The sequence below is a fragment of the Prunus persica genome, chromosome G5 (assembly GCF_000346465.2).
Source record: "Prunus persica cultivar Lovell chromosome G5, Prunus_persica_NCBIv2, whole genome shotgun sequence".
Classification (NCBI taxonomy): Eukaryota; Viridiplantae; Streptophyta; class Magnoliopsida; order Rosales; family Rosaceae; genus Prunus; species Prunus persica.
The window spans coordinates 301657-319001 of NC_034013.1; the positions used below are offsets into that span (position 1 = coordinate 301657).

Consider the following 17345-nt stretch of genomic DNA (forward strand, 5'->3'; position numbering starts at 1 on the left):
TAAAATGAGGAGAACTCCCATTTAACCTTAAAATCAACCCTCAAAAAGTTCTTTTGCAAATCTCCAAATACACGTCAATTCAATTAAAGCTTGGGCATCAGTCTCCCTCCTTTGGAAAGAGCAACCCTCAGTGAGCCAGGCAAGTCCACCAGTGGGCTGCCACAATATCACTTGGCAATTCCTGCAGATCGAATGAATGTAGTTTGGTGACAAATATGATCAGTTCTTATGAAGACTGCATGTTATTAAAAACAAAATAAAAAGATTCATATGGGCTTTAGCCCAGATAGCCCACTATGTAGATCCATGCTTGTAACATAGATAGATAAAAGGAGAAAGAAAAAGATGTCCGCATCAGTCATCGAGGAAAATCCTTGTTGTCCAAATTTAATCATCTTGTCGTCCTAATTAAATTATGTTAATTGACGAATCACATGGCACGGTTGGTTGGTCCTCTCCTCTTTGATTACTTGGGACTTTATAAAAGCGAAATTGCCCCCATGAAAAGCAGAGAAAAATCCTTACCAAACTCTTTTTTATACATACCTTAACTTCCATATACACACCACAAATAATAAATAAACAGTTGGTGTTTGTGGTGTACAAAAAGAAATTCTTTCTATTGACAAACAAATCAATTGCAGACCTGGAATTGTGGCCCCCCCTTTCTTCTTGCTCTTCTTGTTTTAGCATTTAGTTTGTCTGCGACCACTCAAGGAAAGGGTGGGGGCCCACATCCTAACAACCACCAGTAAAAGAGTAGAAAGAGTAGTGAAGTTGGAGCAACCCCAACTCATTTTTGATGGACCATATGCATCTAAAATCATTACAATGCCACACTCAACTCAACTAAGGCACGCTTCGGCAGTCTCAGTAGTACTTCACCATTAAGCCATCAACCGTAGACAGATTTTCATGCATTAGCTAAGATTATATGATCAGTATCTCGGCCGCCTTGTTCAATTTTATGTATGCGTTGTCCTTGGAGTATTAATACTGTTCATGTGGGCAGGCAGAGGTTGAGGTTGAGGCAACTGCTGTTCCTGTACATTGCCAATGGTTTTGAGCTCAAATTGCTTGATGGTGGATGCCAGCTTCTTCATGTTGTCGTCGTAGACGTAAGGGAGCTTATTGAACCATGTGACGTTCTTCTTGGCCGACATTGGCACCAACTCCCTGCAGATCTCACCCTGTACGGTTATAGAATTATGGTAGTGATAGTAGCGGATCTTAGTCTCTGTGTCGTGCAACGTTTTTCCGGTCACATTCTCGGACATGTGTACGCCCGTCGAGAAGGCGTTCTTTGCCTGAATTGCATACTTTCTGTCCCGACGGAGCCCTGTTCTCGAGTCCCTGAATAGCAGCTTCTCGAACCCCCATTGCCTGAATTATAATTCAACTCAATTCAATTCTACATTGTACATATATCAAAGCAACATTGCCATAGCATATATAATACATTTGACTAAAAACTATAGGAGAGAATTCCCAACTGTCCCTTTGAAACTTGTAATTTAACAATTGGTCAAATTTTATCCGTTCTACTTATACTAATTAAGTAATGAAATAGGCAGGCAGGCAGGCAGGAACTAGGAAAATAAAAGAAATTGAAGCAAATGAATTGTGTGATAAAAACAAAAAGATGGAAATACCTGGAATAATCTTGGGTGGGATCGTTGAGGCAGAGCCCACTGGACATTGGATTCTGCTCAATAGTGAATTGGGTATAATCGGAGAAGTCACTGAGAACAGATTCCAAAGTGTTGCCATGGGGCAAATATATGTACTCATCCACATCGAAGTAAAAAGTCCAGTTGGCAGCGTATCTGTACCTATGGAGGCAGTCATTGACCACCAAGAACTGGTTGTAGTAATAGCCGTCGAACTCCGCCTGAGCCCTGATATCCTGCATCGTCACCCTACCGGCCCTCACCCACGGATCCAGTACTGCCCTTGCCTCATCCGACACCCCACCCGCGTCGTGGAACACGAAATGCGACTTCTCTCCAAAGAACCACGCATGATATGCCATCCATTCCCTCAGCCTCGCTGCGCTCAGGTCCCCGTACAGAGACGACCCGCAATACAAATACTCGTACTGGTAAGGCGGGCGGTACTTGGACTCGTTGTAAGCCCCCGGAGCTTCCTCCAATGCCGTGAACTTCTCCATCTTCCTGGGATTTTCGCCGTAGTAGGCGTTGATCCTGAGCTTGCCGCCCGAATTGTCGTGGTTGGGATTGACGGGGAAGGTGCAATTGACGACGACGACGGTGTAGACGCGGCCGTAGCCCCAATCGGGGAGCATCTTGTAGGCCAAGGCGCGGGTGGAGGAGCCGTTGGAGGAGATCCACTCGCACTTGAACCAGGGGCGGCTGTAGACGTGGATGGGCTTGGAGGCGAGGCCAACCACGGCGAATGTGGTGGGGCCGCCGCGGTAGGCCCCCATTTGGACGAAGAGAGCGGCGGCGTTGCCGTATGACTGAAAGACGCGCTTGTTAGGGTCGTTGGGTTTTGGGGTGGAAAGCTTCTGCTCTGTCACTGCTGGGTTAATTGAAGAAGAAGAAACAGCTCGCAGAGATGCATTGGCAGTTAATGCAGTGGCGGAGGAGGAGGAGCGGGTGGTGGTGGAGAGGAGGCTTTGGTAGTAGGGAGGGAGGTTCCAGATGAGCATGACAAAGGTGAGAGCAAGCAATGTGAGCACCAATGGCTTTCTCTCCAAGCAGCTGCCGAATAGTTTAGCGACGGGGCCGACGGGGACGGAGGATGGTGGGCCTTCCTTCCTCATTGCTTGGGTTGGCTAATTCTCTGTCGGTGCTGCTGGCTGGTGGTGATGGTGGAGTTTAGGCTTTTGGCAGATGGATCGATTATAATATAACGGTACTACTACTCTCCTGTACTCCTATACTGGTAGCAATAATAGAAGTATAGAACAGAATACAGATATATCGAGAAACAGAGGAAAGAGGGTCAAATTGGGTCCACATCCGAGACCCACACTCTTGAGTCTGTCTGATTCGGCTAAAGTGACACTTGTGCCTTTTACTCTTCTGTTGCCAAGGCTCTCTCTCTCCCTCTCTCTCTCTCTCTCTCTCTCTCTCTCTCTCTCTCTCTCTCTCTCTCTCTCTTTTTCTTTTACAACCTATATAGTTTGAACTACTTTAGATTAATCTAACATACAGATATAGGAATTTCAAACAAGGAAACATGCTACTTAACTTAAATCCGCAGGAGAGGGATTCAAACAAGGAGAAGTGCTCGCTGTTTTGATCAATTGACTTAACTTAAATTCGTAATTTCTCATTTAATTGAGGATTGTTGCCTTGCCTTGTGATTGGCAATAACATTACATAAATGGATTGCCAAACGAATAACAGCTGTTGCTGATTTATATCATTTTATTAAAATCAGTTGTCACCACACAGAGCAGTGAGAGCAGTGCCAGTCAGCAAAAAATAAACTCTTTTAATAAAGTTGAAGTTGAAAGAAGGAAGAGAAATTAATGTGATATGAATATGATGGCTCCAAGCTCCCAAGAGAATCAATTCAGTAAATTGACCAATGCCTCCTGCAGTTTTTTATCTTCTATATTCTTTATACACATTAGGGTATGTCCACTCCAAAAGTTTAAGGTTAAGACAAAAACAAGATAAGAGCTGTTACTATTGGTAAGGGCAAGAAAAAAAAAAGAATATGCAACAAAATATAAACTTGTTATGTATTTATAGGGAAAGTAAATAAAATTGTTATTTATTTATAGGGAAAACATCCATAATTTTTTGGTTTTTTTTTTTCAATTTTTTTGAATTTTTTTTGATCACTGACGTCAGCGCCTTCGGGTTGAAGCCCAAGCAAAATCAACCTTTGGACTTGCCCGAGCTAGTGGAACCTAGGGCTTGTCCGGGCTACTTGGCGTGCACTGGAGGTCCAAACCCTTGAAAAGAGGCCTCTTGCTCCGGCAAAAAGGCCTGCGCTGGTGGTGCCCTTAGAAATGAAATGAAAATTTAAAAAAATACCCCATGCATTACATTCAGGTTGTAATAAGTAGACATTACCATCCATTCCATATATTGAGCCATAAACTACGCATATATATATATATATATATATGATGACAAATAAATAATTTATAGGTAGGTACAGTTGTCATGGCAATGCAATGGTCTATTATGTGAAGATGCCTATGCATATGCGCTATTGCTTCAACCACTAATCATTGCAGTTATTGTTCATAATATTCTTCGGTTGCCGTTGCCGTTGCCAATTTGCCAATTTGCCAATGTGAAAGAAAAAGCCAAAGTAAGATAAATGATTGGGCCATTACTTAATTTTGGAACAACCTACCACTCGCCACTCACACATTAGTTTCCAAGGAAGGGAAGCCATCTGTTTTGACTTGTAATTGCAATTTACAACTAAGAATCACCGACAAACCAACAATCCTGGGGTGCCAAGAACCTCATCTCTCTCCATATTGGTTGCTGCTGTTAAATATAATCTAGCGATGCATACGCCAGATATCAGATTCTCCCAAATGAATTCATCGCCCGACAAGAATGAACCTCAGTAATACTAACAGATGTTGCGTTGCGTGCGGGTATGTCACTATGTCATCTCAGACCCAATATCCAATAGAAACACTGTTACTGTTAGGCAGAGCAAGCAGCTTCCACTCCGCCTTCTTTTCTATACCTTATGTTTCTGCTTGAATTATGGTTATGAGCATGTATATACTAATTAAATAATTCGACCTTTATCTAATATGTTTCTTCATTCATAAGGAGTTGCAAGATGGGAAAGGATTATGTATGTAATCAAGGGAGGAATCATAAATTTTTCAACGAGTGGGATAGTTATATTTATTAGCTAAAATTTTAGTGATCATTTTTTTTTTTCTATTTACAATTTCTTGTCTTTGTAAAAATAAGAGTGTACATTAAATCATATAAACCACGTTAGTTTATAGCTTGACTAATTTCCAATCATTTTTAAAAAATTCTTTGGATACAAGCGACATTGGGGGAGGGAAAATTGAACCTTAAACAAGGGTAAATGGTCTTAACTATTTGAGCTACAAGCCCTTTGCAATTTCCAATAAGCTTTAACTTAAGACAAATACATATTAAATGCAACCAAAAATCATATATTATCAAAATGAAAATATGTTCAACAACAGAACTGAAAGTGTACGTATTTTAATGTATATTTTTATTGTTGCCCTACAACTAAATTCATAAAGACCAAAAATCATTTTTGGTCTCTGTAGTTTGGCACTTCAACCACTTTTGACCATGTAGTTTCAATTCCGTCAATTTTGCCATTGTAGTTTTGTACTTGTAGCAATTCAAGGACAAGTTAATATTCTTGTCAATTTTTTTGACGGTGCAATGGGCAATTTCGTAAACCCAAAACCCTTGACGTAAAAGATTGTCTGAAACTCCCCCCATTTCATATTAAGGCTCGAAATTGGTGATGAAATGTATAACTTGTACAAATCTTTCCATTTTCCAATTCGATCTGATCCACTCGTTTGTAGAGCTATGTACTCGATCGCATACATTTCTCGAACACTTCTAACAAATAGATAAATTTTGAAAGAACTTATTGTCAACCTCTTTCATATATGAATTTGTCTAATTCAGAAGGGAAGAACTTGCTTTGACATGATACAAATATCTATATTTTATATTTTTAGAGACTTTTTTCAGACCTATTGCCGATACTAAGTAGCAGCCAAAAATGTGTATCCATTTTTTATGATATTATGCATGGATTAGATATACCATGGTAAATTCTTCAGAAAAAATTGTGTCTTCCACAATGAAATTTGATAAGTGATATTTCGAGTATACATAATCTTCTTCTGTTCGAAGAAATGATTCATCGAAATAATGAGTCATCATTGATATCGACACATCTGAGATCGCCAAATATTCGGGAGTTCCTCTATTCAATTCTTTTCCTTCTTCTTGTTGCTAGATATCTCGTTCGTACACATCTTCTCTTTATTTCTTGAGCCTATAGTGAGTTACAAACAGAGTTCGAAAGGGTCAAATCTTTTGATGTAGAGCAAATGGCTGAATGGATTGAAGAAAAATTGGAGCGAAGAATGGAAAAATGACGCAACAGGAATTCACAGATTTGACGTCCGAGCTCCGATTGGGACGTGTGATACCTTTTCGAAAAGGGAATGACGCTACGAGTTCAACTCACTAATTTGTTGTGATAAGGTGGATTTTGGGCTTCTAAGGTTGTTTGGGCTTCCAAAAGAGCATTTAAAAGTTGTAGTCAATTTTCAACTTTTCATTTATTTTCTATTAACCTTTCAATAACTCCCCATGGCAGTCCAATGGGTGAGAATGATGTATTTAGACAGCCCTCGTGTATGGTTAGTCTGAACTCATTTTTTTTAATCAAATAATACAAACAGTGAGAATTTTCTCCCTAATTTTTCTAGTGGATTCCAGGTTTATGTTCTTTCCTAGGTTACGCTTGTAACCTAATTGCGTGTACTGCGTCATCTTTGATGATTCCATCATACATAATTGAGTTGCGAAAACTTTTAGATAGGTAACCTACATCTGAACTATATTTTTTCTAGTTAAAAAATCTCTTTCTAATTGCTTGTAAATAATTAGGAGATTCTCTAGAAGAAATACAAGGTTCTGCTTCTGTCGGCAACATGCTATGGGGTGGTGGTCCCACTTATGGGGTCAAATCAATACTTTCTAATAAGAAATATTTGAATATCAATCTCATCGATATCATCGATTTCATAAGTATCATACCAAATCCCATCAATCGAATCGCTTTTTTTATCAATCAATAGAAATATGAGACATCTAAGTCATACAAGTAAAGAGATCTATTGATTGATAAGAAAAAGGAAAAACGTGAACAGTGATTGGATTAATGATAAAATAGAATCCTTGACCTCGAAGAGTAATTCGATTGATGATAAAGAAAGATAACTCTTGGTTCAGTTATCCGCCTTAACGACAGAAAAAAGGATTGATCAAATTCGATTGAGTCTGACTCACAGTGAGCATTTATCAAAGAATGACTATGGTTATCAAATGATTGAACAACTGGAAGCAATTTACTTACGATACTTAGTTGACATTCATAAAAAGTATCTAATGAATTATGAGTTCAATACGTCATGTTTAGCAGAAAGACGAGTATTCCTTGCTCATTATCAGACAATCACTTATTCACAAACCTCCTATAGGGCTAATAGTTCTCATTTCCCATCTCATGGAAAACCCTTTTTGCTCCGCTTAGCCCTATCCCTCTCTAAGGGTATTTTATTGATAGGTTCTCTAGGAACTGGATTATCCTATTTGGTCAAATACTTAGCGACAAACTCCTATGTAGCTTTCATTACAGTATTTCTGAACAAGTTCCTGGATAACGAGCCCAAGGGTTTTCTTGTTGATGATAATGACAATATTGATGATAGGGACGATATTGATGGTAGTGACGACCGTGACTTTGATAGGGAGCTAGAGCTTCTAACTATGATGAATGCACTAACTATGGATATGATGCCATAAAAAGACCGATTTTATATCACCCTTCAATTTGAATTAGCAAAAGCAATGTCTCCTTGCATAATATGGATTCCACACATTCATGATCTAGATGTGTAAGTTGAATTACTTATCCCTCGGTCTATTAGTGAACTATCTCTCCAGGGATTGTGGAAGATGTTCCACTAGAAATATTCTTGTTCTTGCTTTGACTCATATTCCCCAAAAAGTGGATCCTGCACTAATAGCTCCGAATAAATTAAATACATGCATTAAGATACGAAGGCCTTTTATTCCACAACAACGAAAGTATTTTTTCACTCTTTCATACACTAGGGGATTTCACTTGGAAAAGAAAATGTTCCATACTAATGGATTTGGGTCCATAACCATAGGTTCTAATGTAGGAGATCTTATAGCACTTACCAATGAGGCTCTATCGATTAGTATTACACAAAAGAAATCAATTATAGACACTAATATAATTAGATATGCTCTTCATAGACAAACTTGGTTGCAATCCCAAGTAAGATCGGTTCAGGATTATAGGATTCTTTTCTATCAGATTGGAAAGGCTCTTGCACATAATATGAAGAAGAATTCATGTAACAAATAGGATTCTTATTTGTACAATTGGTACTTCGAACTTGGAACGAGCATGAAGAAATTAAGGATACTTCTTTATCTTTTGAGTTGTTCTGGTGGATTGGTCGTTCAAGACCTTTGGTCTCTACCCCGACTCGATGAAAAAACTAGGATCACTTCTGGCTCGAAATTGGCCATTTGGGTTTCGAGTTCTTTAAAAATTGGGATTTGTGGTTGAATTTCGGGCCCTAATATGAAAGTGGGAGTGTTGCAGACGACATTTTACGCTCAAGGGTTTTGGGTTGACGAAATTGCTTCTTGCACTGTCAAAGAAAGTGACAGAAATACTAACTTGTCCTTAAATTGCTACAAATACGAAACTACAATGGCAAAATTGACGGAATTGAAACAACAAGGTCAAAAGTAGTTGAACTGCCAAACTACATGGACTAAAAGTGACTTTTAGCCATTCATAAATAATTGGATTTTTTTTTGGACTTTTAAGAAGTTAATACACAGTGGACTATATTTGAAAGAAGGCAAATATATAAGTTTAATTTTTTTTTTTCCCAAGTTCTATTATGTTTGTTTTGCTCACTCTTTTCTGGCCTTAGTGCTTCATGTGTATTTGAATTTGGCTGGAACCCTCTGGTAAGGAGCTTTGTTCTTTTTTTTGGGTGAAAAAAGTTTGGGAGGAGGAGAAGCTATCTCATAGGGCCATGACATATTAAGGTCTCTTTGAGGACTTACAAAGGGGATCTTAACCATTTTTTTTTATTTTTATAGATTACCCACCAACAAGGATTGTCGGCAACGGGACTCAAACCTAGACCTTGCTAGTGAAGAAAATACTCCTTATCAACTCAACCAACCCTCGTTGGCGCTTTGTTGTTATTCAATTCTATATAATTGGTCTTGTTATCAATGAATTTCCTTATCTTTTTCCAAAAAGAAAAAAAAAATAAAAGTTATCTCTCTCCAAAAGCTGTCATCTATAGTTGTGGAATTGGATATGTGGACACGGTTCTAAGATCACGCATGGAAGCACAACTTGAAGCTTAGAGCATGGATGGATTTAATGAGCACCAATAGCCTTGTAAAACATATTTAGGTTTTTTCCTCTAGGCTCTAGTTAGCGGATTCGGATCCTTTGCTTTGATTTTCTCTACTATGATCTGCTTGACATTTGTCCTCCACATACCACTTCATTAAAATTTAATCTAAGGGATATAAATTATACATATGATCTTTAAAATAAGGGAGGTGATTTTCCCACTCCCATTTTCTCCACTTACACTCCCTTTTACTTTTTAATCACTTTTATTCTTTGTTGTTCTTTCTCTTTCTTAGTCTACCCTTACCCTACAATTCTCTTTAATAGACATGTACAATCACTTACTAATATTATGAAAGAATAAAAATTTGAGACTATTATGCATACCTTGCTCTCTGCATATCTAACTCCTAATGACAGTTTGATTAGTAGCATTCTTTGGTTCTTCTACCATATTTATATGTTAGCCCAAAAACTTTATTATCTATTAACTACAACAAAGATAAATAGTACTCACATACTTGATTTTAAAAAAAAAAACTAAGAATTTGGCATACAAATACTCACATTTCTATCCATTTTCCAGATTTATTTTTGTTTTATTTTTTATTAACTTTTCTTAATTTCAGTTATCAAAACCTTAATGTAGGGTAATGGTAGAATATGAAAGATAAAGAACTAAAAAGAACAATATTAATTAAAAAGTACTAAAAAACAAAAAGGAGTGTAAGTGGAAAAAAGAAGAGTGGAAAAATCACCTCCCTAAAATAAAAATCAAATTTACTCCTAATAAAAAGTGAAAAAAAAACCCTAACTCGACTAACTTAATCTTAACGTCTCTAACAATTTTTTTTTCTTCGTTCTTCATCCTTCTCAACACGTCCCCTTCCCCCAAAAATCTGAGCGCTCATCCATCTTTTCTTTCACCTGTAAAAAAAAAAAAAAATCTCTTCCCATATATCATCCATTGCAAATGGCGAGGGTGGGTCCAAGAGTGATTCATTTGCCATCCATGTGGATTTCATGGTTGATGCTCCTTTCCTTGCGGACTTGGTTACCATACCAAGCAGCTTGAACCGTAAACCGTAGTTTGACCTTTTTTTTAATAAGAAAATTTCCTTTTACAAGGCAATATTACATAACACTTGCTAATTCCAACATAACTTGTTTTTGCAATGTCAAATGCTAAAATGGCTATAATACCCGAGATTTTGTTTAAAAAAAGAAAAAAAATGGATAGTTGTATTCTATAAAAGTAGGATTTATTATCTAATTTTTCTTTTAATTTTAATTTTTTCAATACAAAAAGTGTGAATTTACCATATTATCCTCATTTAATTAATAATTTCAATTCTTAATGCTTGTATTAACCAAAAGTATTTTCTTTAACTATTCTTTGCCTTTTGCTTTATATATATAGATAAATCGAATTCAAAATTTATAAAAGGAACCATTTTTATAAGTTTAATTATTTACTTCCAATATATCTAAATATAAATAAGTTAAAGAAAAAAAAAATTCTGAAATATGAAATATGAGGGCAATTTTGGGTACCCCAAAAAACTCATTCTGATCCATCCCTACCCAACCCTCCCTCCTCCCTCCGGAATTCAATTCCCAGGAATTAGACTCTTGATTTTATGTGGGGCCCGCTTTGCCTTTGTTTCCCATTATGCCAATAAACAAAGGGGTAATCCGGAATGTGAAGGACTCGCATTCCAGTCCCACCCTACGTAAGTAAACATGCCTTTATTGTCGTTTGTACATTGGTCTAGCTGATTGCCTGTTTCAAGGCTGTTACGCCCCTGCATTGAAGGATCTTGTGTGTTCTGTTATACTTTCTAGGTTAGTTTAAATGAGGCTTTTCCTTCCATCAAAAGAAAGGGGAAAACAAAAAGGCTAATATCAGTAACTACACACTTTTTCGGTATATAAATAATTCTATCGACCAGAAATTACACAAGTACAGGGCATGTAAGTCAGAGAACAGTCAGGACTGGAAACTTCTGTAGACAAAATGTCATCTTAAGCATTATAACAAGCCAACCAAACTAACGCACAATGTAAACAGAATCTTGAAATACCTTTTTTGTTTTTTTTTGGGGGGGGGGGGGGGGGGGGGGGGGGCCCCCTTTTCCCTTTTCTCAATTTCCCACACAAAAAGTTGCAACAGAAATAAAAAAGATAACATCATAATAACACATGAAGGGATTCTTTTATACAAAATCTTTGATCTAAACAATATGGCAAGAAAAAAAAAAGGGAAATAAAGGCATGATGATCATTCAAGTTCAGCATATAATGCAATGGAATATATTACCTGTCTCCAAATGCTCACTATTTTTCTTTCATTTGAACTACAAGGCAAATATAAACCAAGGTGATATGTTCAAAGTCACTATTTTTCTACATGATGTATAAAAACAGATAAAAAAATCAATGGAAAAACAATAACAAAATATCCACCTTAAATGCGTTACTGGAATGTATTCCAGAGCCTAATAGTATTATTGCACAGCAAAGAGTGAAGTTCTTTCAACATTAGCTGCCCCATCCGAGAGCATGACCACAAACCCGGAAGTCATGAATCATAACGGACTTATCTTTTTCCCTCTACACCTTCCAGTAGAGAATTCTAACATTTGCAATTCAATATACTATATGTAATCTTAAGGCATGTTTATACTAATTTCTTGCAGGGGCACAAAACCAATCACTGTCTCACTTCTCCTACCTATGGCCCTGGCAGATACTGGTTACTTAACAATCCTGGCAAACATTCATCTAAGTTTCTGGGTTCTTCAATTGCTTGGGAATTAAATTACCACAACTGAATGTAGTATTTAATGCATAAGATTTTGTAAGAGAGCACCTTAGTGTATCTATATACTGAGTACTCATGATTTTGCAATTGACTTACAATCCAAATTAATCTTCAATCTTAAATCATCATGTTCCTTTGACCTAGCGAGTTGCATTTGTCTTTGCATGACCAGAAAACGTGGAAAGGGATACTGAATTCTTTAAGAAACAGCATGCAGTATGGAATGTGTAAGCAATATGGAATCAGAGCCCCACCTAAAAACAATCACATGAAAAGCAAAATTATTAAGAAACTGGTGAAAGATCAGTGAATAACTTGTTTCTATAAATAAAAGTAAGAAGACCCTGAGGGGCAAACCCTAGCTGCCACAGGAACAGCTAGAGGCAAGCTCTAGCTGCACCCTGAACTTGCCTTCATAAGTCAGTTGCATATAATCAGTATCATTTATTGGGGTTGCGAAAAATAGATGCTGATCTCATTAGGAACCTAGAATACCCATCTTTCTGGTTCTTTAAGTTCTACACCATCGAACCATGTTTGATGCATGTGCAGCCAAGTATAAGCATCCGGTACCTCTGACTAGAGAAGCCACAACAGATCATGAGTAAGACAATTACCACATTAAGATCTCTCCACGTTACCAAATTAACAAGGGACATGACTTTAAAAGGAAGGAAACACCCAGCTAAGGTTGTACCTTTGAACTCATCAGGACTGTAGTCAGAGAGCATTGCCGCTCATCATCTGCAACAATCAATCAATGTCTCATCAATACAAATCAGTGAAATAATGAATTTTTAGTTTAAATGACATAATGACAAAGACAATATCCGTTATCTAAGGGGCATGGGGAATTCAAAATAACAATTCTATCATTCACGAATTTAGTTGCCCCTTAGATGAGAGTCCAATGAGAGGTTTCAAGGAAATGAGCTGAAAAGAAAAATTATTAATCTATTGGGACAGACAAAGGAACTCTGCCTACCTTCAGAACTAATAGAGCTCATACACAGGTTGAATAGCAAACACTTTTCATTATCTTTTTTCTCTCAGATATTTACCTATTGACTAGCCTCCATTTTTTATCTGTTGCAACAATTAGCCACCAGTTAAACTAATAGAATATGTATCACTTTTTCTCCATTCTTTGAATAAATCTACTTATTGTGCCAGAAAGGCAATCTCACCATTCAATTCCCACTTATCAAACTTCACAAGCCATGTGTCTGAGCCAATTTGAACTGAGGATAATCGATCCACCCATGTCCAAAACTGTTTTCCCTGCTTATCTCCATACGACTTTGCCATTGCATCCATGCACTGGTGGATAGGTAGCTCAACTCCCAAGGGATGGACAAAGATAGCCAATGGGTGCTAGAGAATTGGGGAAAAATAGCAAAACCAAAATGAGAAAGTAAGCAATCTACCAAAACACAACTGCAACAGCACCAAAATATTCTGTCAACTTCTACAAAGTACAGAAAGCCCCAAAAAAAGAAAGAGAAGAAACGATTAGCACTTCAAGATCTGATAATTCAACCAAATCTCTGAGACCAAAGCCTCCTCAGCTTTAGGTTAAGTGTAAGGGAAGCTGGGGTCGATCATAAGTGGAAGTGCAAATATTGTCTAGAAAAGAAAGTTTTTGGTGTATTCAGAATTGAAAGCTGTTGGGGAAACATAGCAAAATCCTTAACAGTGCAAATTTCATTCTCTAAAAGCAAAAGTCTTCAATATAAGTTGGCAAGCATAAAATGGTCGTGCAAAGATTCCAGTACTAAAGATTTAAATCAAAAACTCTAGAAAAGAAACCATATCCGAACTATCTGCGGTCATTCCCAGTCTAGGGTCATATTACTAGCTAATCAACTGCATTCATGGCTACTGGTCTAACCTTTCCTTTTTCACTTTTCGGTTTGGTCATTCATCATTAATCACATTTTTTCACATACATTCATTAATCAGCACTAAATCTTCAACTCCTGCAGCATCAGGTATTACTACAGCATTGCAACCTTAATTGCACGTGACCAAGACACCCTGAGTATTCAAGACTAAAAATTTAGGTTGAAAGAATTCAGGTGCTTGGAGAATTAAAAGACCAAATGACACGTCAAGACTGTTTTTAAGTTTTGCATATAGAAGGAGAAAAAAACATTAGAAATGACACTTACAAAGACTGATTTCAAGTTTTGAAAATACTGCTCAGATTTCTCCACTTCTGCACGCCGCCATCTCTCATAAAACAAATAGAACTTTACAACCTCATGTGCAGGACTAAAATTCTTCACTTTGCACTTTTGGAAATCTTTGAAATCTCTTGGAGATACATTTGGACCCAGATGAAAATTTCCAATGGCTTGTATTATCCCAGCTGCACATCTCTCTGTTGCATGAAGTATATTGGAATTTCTGTGTGCATTTTCTGCATACCACTGCAACAATTCTTCTTTTGCATTACTGACCTGCGTGACGTTTGACATCATGACCATACAATTCAAATATTTTCCTTACGAATAATTTAAGAATATTATTATCCAAACAAAACGAAATAGGCAATGTTTATAACTTACAGACCATCACACCATACACTTCAGGAAGACTGAATAGTTCGGCATCATTTCCAGAGTCACCACAAACCAGAATGTTGTAGGGAAGCTTCCCCTCAAGTTTGAATTTCTTCAACAAATATGCAAGAGCTTGCCCTTTGCCCGCCCCTTTTGGTAAAATGTCCAAAGCAATCCCACTGCTATAAATTATCTTCACATCTAACTGGCCAAATATATATGAAGATCAGAAACAGATATCACTGACATTGAGAAAAGATGCATTCAAGTAGTAAAAGCCAGTCCACTTCCATTGAGGGATCCCTCAAATAAAATTATTTGAGGGGCACCCTTTAGGGTCCCCTAAGAATTTTTTTTCAACAATCCAAACCATCTATTTTTTAAGTCTACATCCATTGATCATCCTTGCAAAAAATTAGACAAATTAGAAACCATTTCGACATCCAAATGTGTCCTACAAAATCAATGAATATGGTGCTTCAAGAAAATAGTAAAATTTCAATATTTCAATTGAGTGGTCAAATGATATTGGATTCAAGTGATTTTTTGTAGTAATGATCTTTGAATGAATATCTACAAAATAGATAGTTTGGATTAGTGAAATACAATACAAAGTAGGCCCTACAAGAGTGTCCCTCAAATAAGCTTATTTGAGTGATCCCTCAACTGAAGCTCCTATATATATATATATATATATATATATATATAGTCTTTCTCTTATCCGGATGTCCGGATTGTTTAGCATGCGGACCTCAATGTTTCTTCAGTTTTCTCCTCTTATATATGCTGCCAAATCACAAGCCACTACACTGCTATATAAAAATATCCAGTCGGTGCTGTAGAAGTATACATCTTCAAATCATTTTTTACAATGAAACACAACTGCAAACATTGGAATCCGCACACTAAACAATCCGGATGTCCGGATAAGAGAAAAATCCTATATATATCTATCTATTGAGTAGTATCAGTGAGAAATATAAGAAACAATTTTCAGTAAGAGTCTGCCAGTAGCACTTTAAAATGAAACTGTCAATGCTCTAGCCATGAGGTTTATAAAGAAAATAAAATGTACTCTTACCCCACGTTTCTCCAACCGTTGTGATAAAACATTCATTATCTCCGATGCCACAACCTTCTCTACATAAAAGCTAACCTTGTGAGGTCGTTGCTCTCCCTCTTCCTGCAATAATCTCATATATGGGGACATCAAATTTCGAAATACATACAAGTCTTTACCTTTAACTGGTAAATATAAGAACTAATATCACACTAGTTACAATGTGGGAATCATGACCCTTCTTTGCTTCGATTCGATACATTGTGTATCTAAACTAGGGGTTACCGAACCAAACTCACGGAACCGACTACCGACGTATGTATAAATCGGTCCTAATCTAAACACCCTTTGCTTTTGCTTGCACTCATGGGTCCCACATAGATACTATTTGATTAAATTGGGTTGTGCTTGAATTTTCAACACCATCCTACAACAAATTTCTAACATAATGGTCCCAAAACACCCGAATAATAATAATAACCTTAGCAAAGGAAAAGTACCTGAGGAGTAAGTTGAGGAAATTTATTAGTTTCCTCAACAACAATGTCTCTATCCCACTTGTGATTCAGATGTTGCTTCCACCCATCATCAGGAACCATAGCCTCACCATAACCATACATAATCTCAGTTCCCACAGACATGATTGTTATATCAGGCGTTAGCAAGGGTTTCTCATTCCTCAATGGTTTGTAAGTGATTGGTGATCTTCCGGTTGAAAATACCAGCAGAGAATCATGGCGGTAATTTGCTTCCCACAGCGCGTTGAACCTCAGAAGAGACAGATTTTCAGGCTCATCATGATCCACCTGAAAAACAGTATCAGAATCACAAACCCATTTGTTTTTCTCTCTCTTTTTAATTATTGTTATAGGAAATAAAGCATTAGCTAATGAAGGAATGTAAGTGTGAAAATGTACCATGGTGTAATCAAGATCTGAGACTAGCATGAGACGAGCAGAGCCATTGAGACGAGAGTTCATGTGGGTTTGATTGGGTTGGGCGCCTTGGCTCACAGAGTTCTGTATTTTTACACAATTAGACAAGAGATTCATCGCTTTGTTGGTTGAAATTGAACACAGTCCGTACAGAACCATCTTTGTCAAAAGAGGAAAACATCAAACTTTATCCTTCCAATATTTAATAAAAGCTTTTTTTTTTTTTATCACAAATGTCCTGAGGTTTGCCAAATTATCATTTTTTGTCTTTTATGTTTTTTTCTTGATATTATTGGTCTTTTATGTTACACTTCCTCACACATTAATTTGGTCCTACAGTCACGTTTCATCAAAATTTTCCATTAGATTGCTAACGTGAATTCCGTGTGGACTAAACAATGTTTTAAATATTTGTTTTATCACAAATGGTTCTTGAGGTTTGTAAAATTATCACATTTGAAACTTTATAATTGTTTTTTGACATTATTGGTCCTTATGTTACACCTCACACATCAATTTGATCACACCGTGAGATTTTATTAAATTATTAACATGACACATATGTGGTGCACACATAGCCAATGAGAAAATGTCAAGTGGATCTAAATGAAGAAATATTTATAAATAAATAAAAGTTTAACATTTAAAATCTTTTTAAAATCATTTTTTAAAAAGAGAGAAAATTTTCAATACATACATTTTCTTTAAAATTCAAATCCACTTGGCATGTTATTAATGGACATGTTGGCTTCACATACATGTTACGTAAAATCCGTTAGGTTTTTTTTGAAAAC

The 17345-nt window shown here is 36.9% G+C and overlaps 2 protein-coding genes across 3 annotated transcripts; both read right to left on the reverse strand.

Moving 5' to 3' along the window:
• Window positions 508-3009, reverse strand: LOC18776366 (galactan beta-1,4-galactosyltransferase GALS1). The gene is made up of 2 exons (XM_007208780.2): window positions 1653-3009; window positions 508-1383 (listed from the first exon to the last, which is right to left on the reverse strand). The coding sequence occupies exons 1-2, from the start codon at window positions 2783-2785 to the stop codon at window positions 966-968; spliced, it is 1551 nt and encodes a 516-aa protein (XP_007208842.1). The 5' UTR covers window positions 2786-3009; the 3' UTR covers window positions 508-965.
• On the reverse strand, window positions 11345-16881 carry LOC18775718 (sucrose-phosphatase 2). 2 transcript variants are annotated; one of them, XR_002271828.1, is made up of 9 exons: window positions 16534-16881; window positions 16117-16422; window positions 15638-15739; window positions 14567-14761; window positions 14164-14454; window positions 13180-13366; window positions 12690-12736; window positions 12404-12571; window positions 11345-12246 (listed from the first exon to the last, which is right to left on the reverse strand). XR_002271828.1 is itself a non-coding variant. In XM_007209100.2 (8 exons), exons 1-8 carry the CDS (start codon window positions 16708-16710, stop codon window positions 12479-12481), a joined length of 1398 nt encoding a protein of 465 aa, XP_007209162.2. In that variant the 5' UTR covers window positions 16711-16881; the 3' UTR covers window positions 11365-12478. The 2 variants fall into 2 exon arrangements, 1 of the variants encoding a protein (XP_007209162.2); XM_007209100.2 differs by having other exon boundaries at window positions 11365-12571.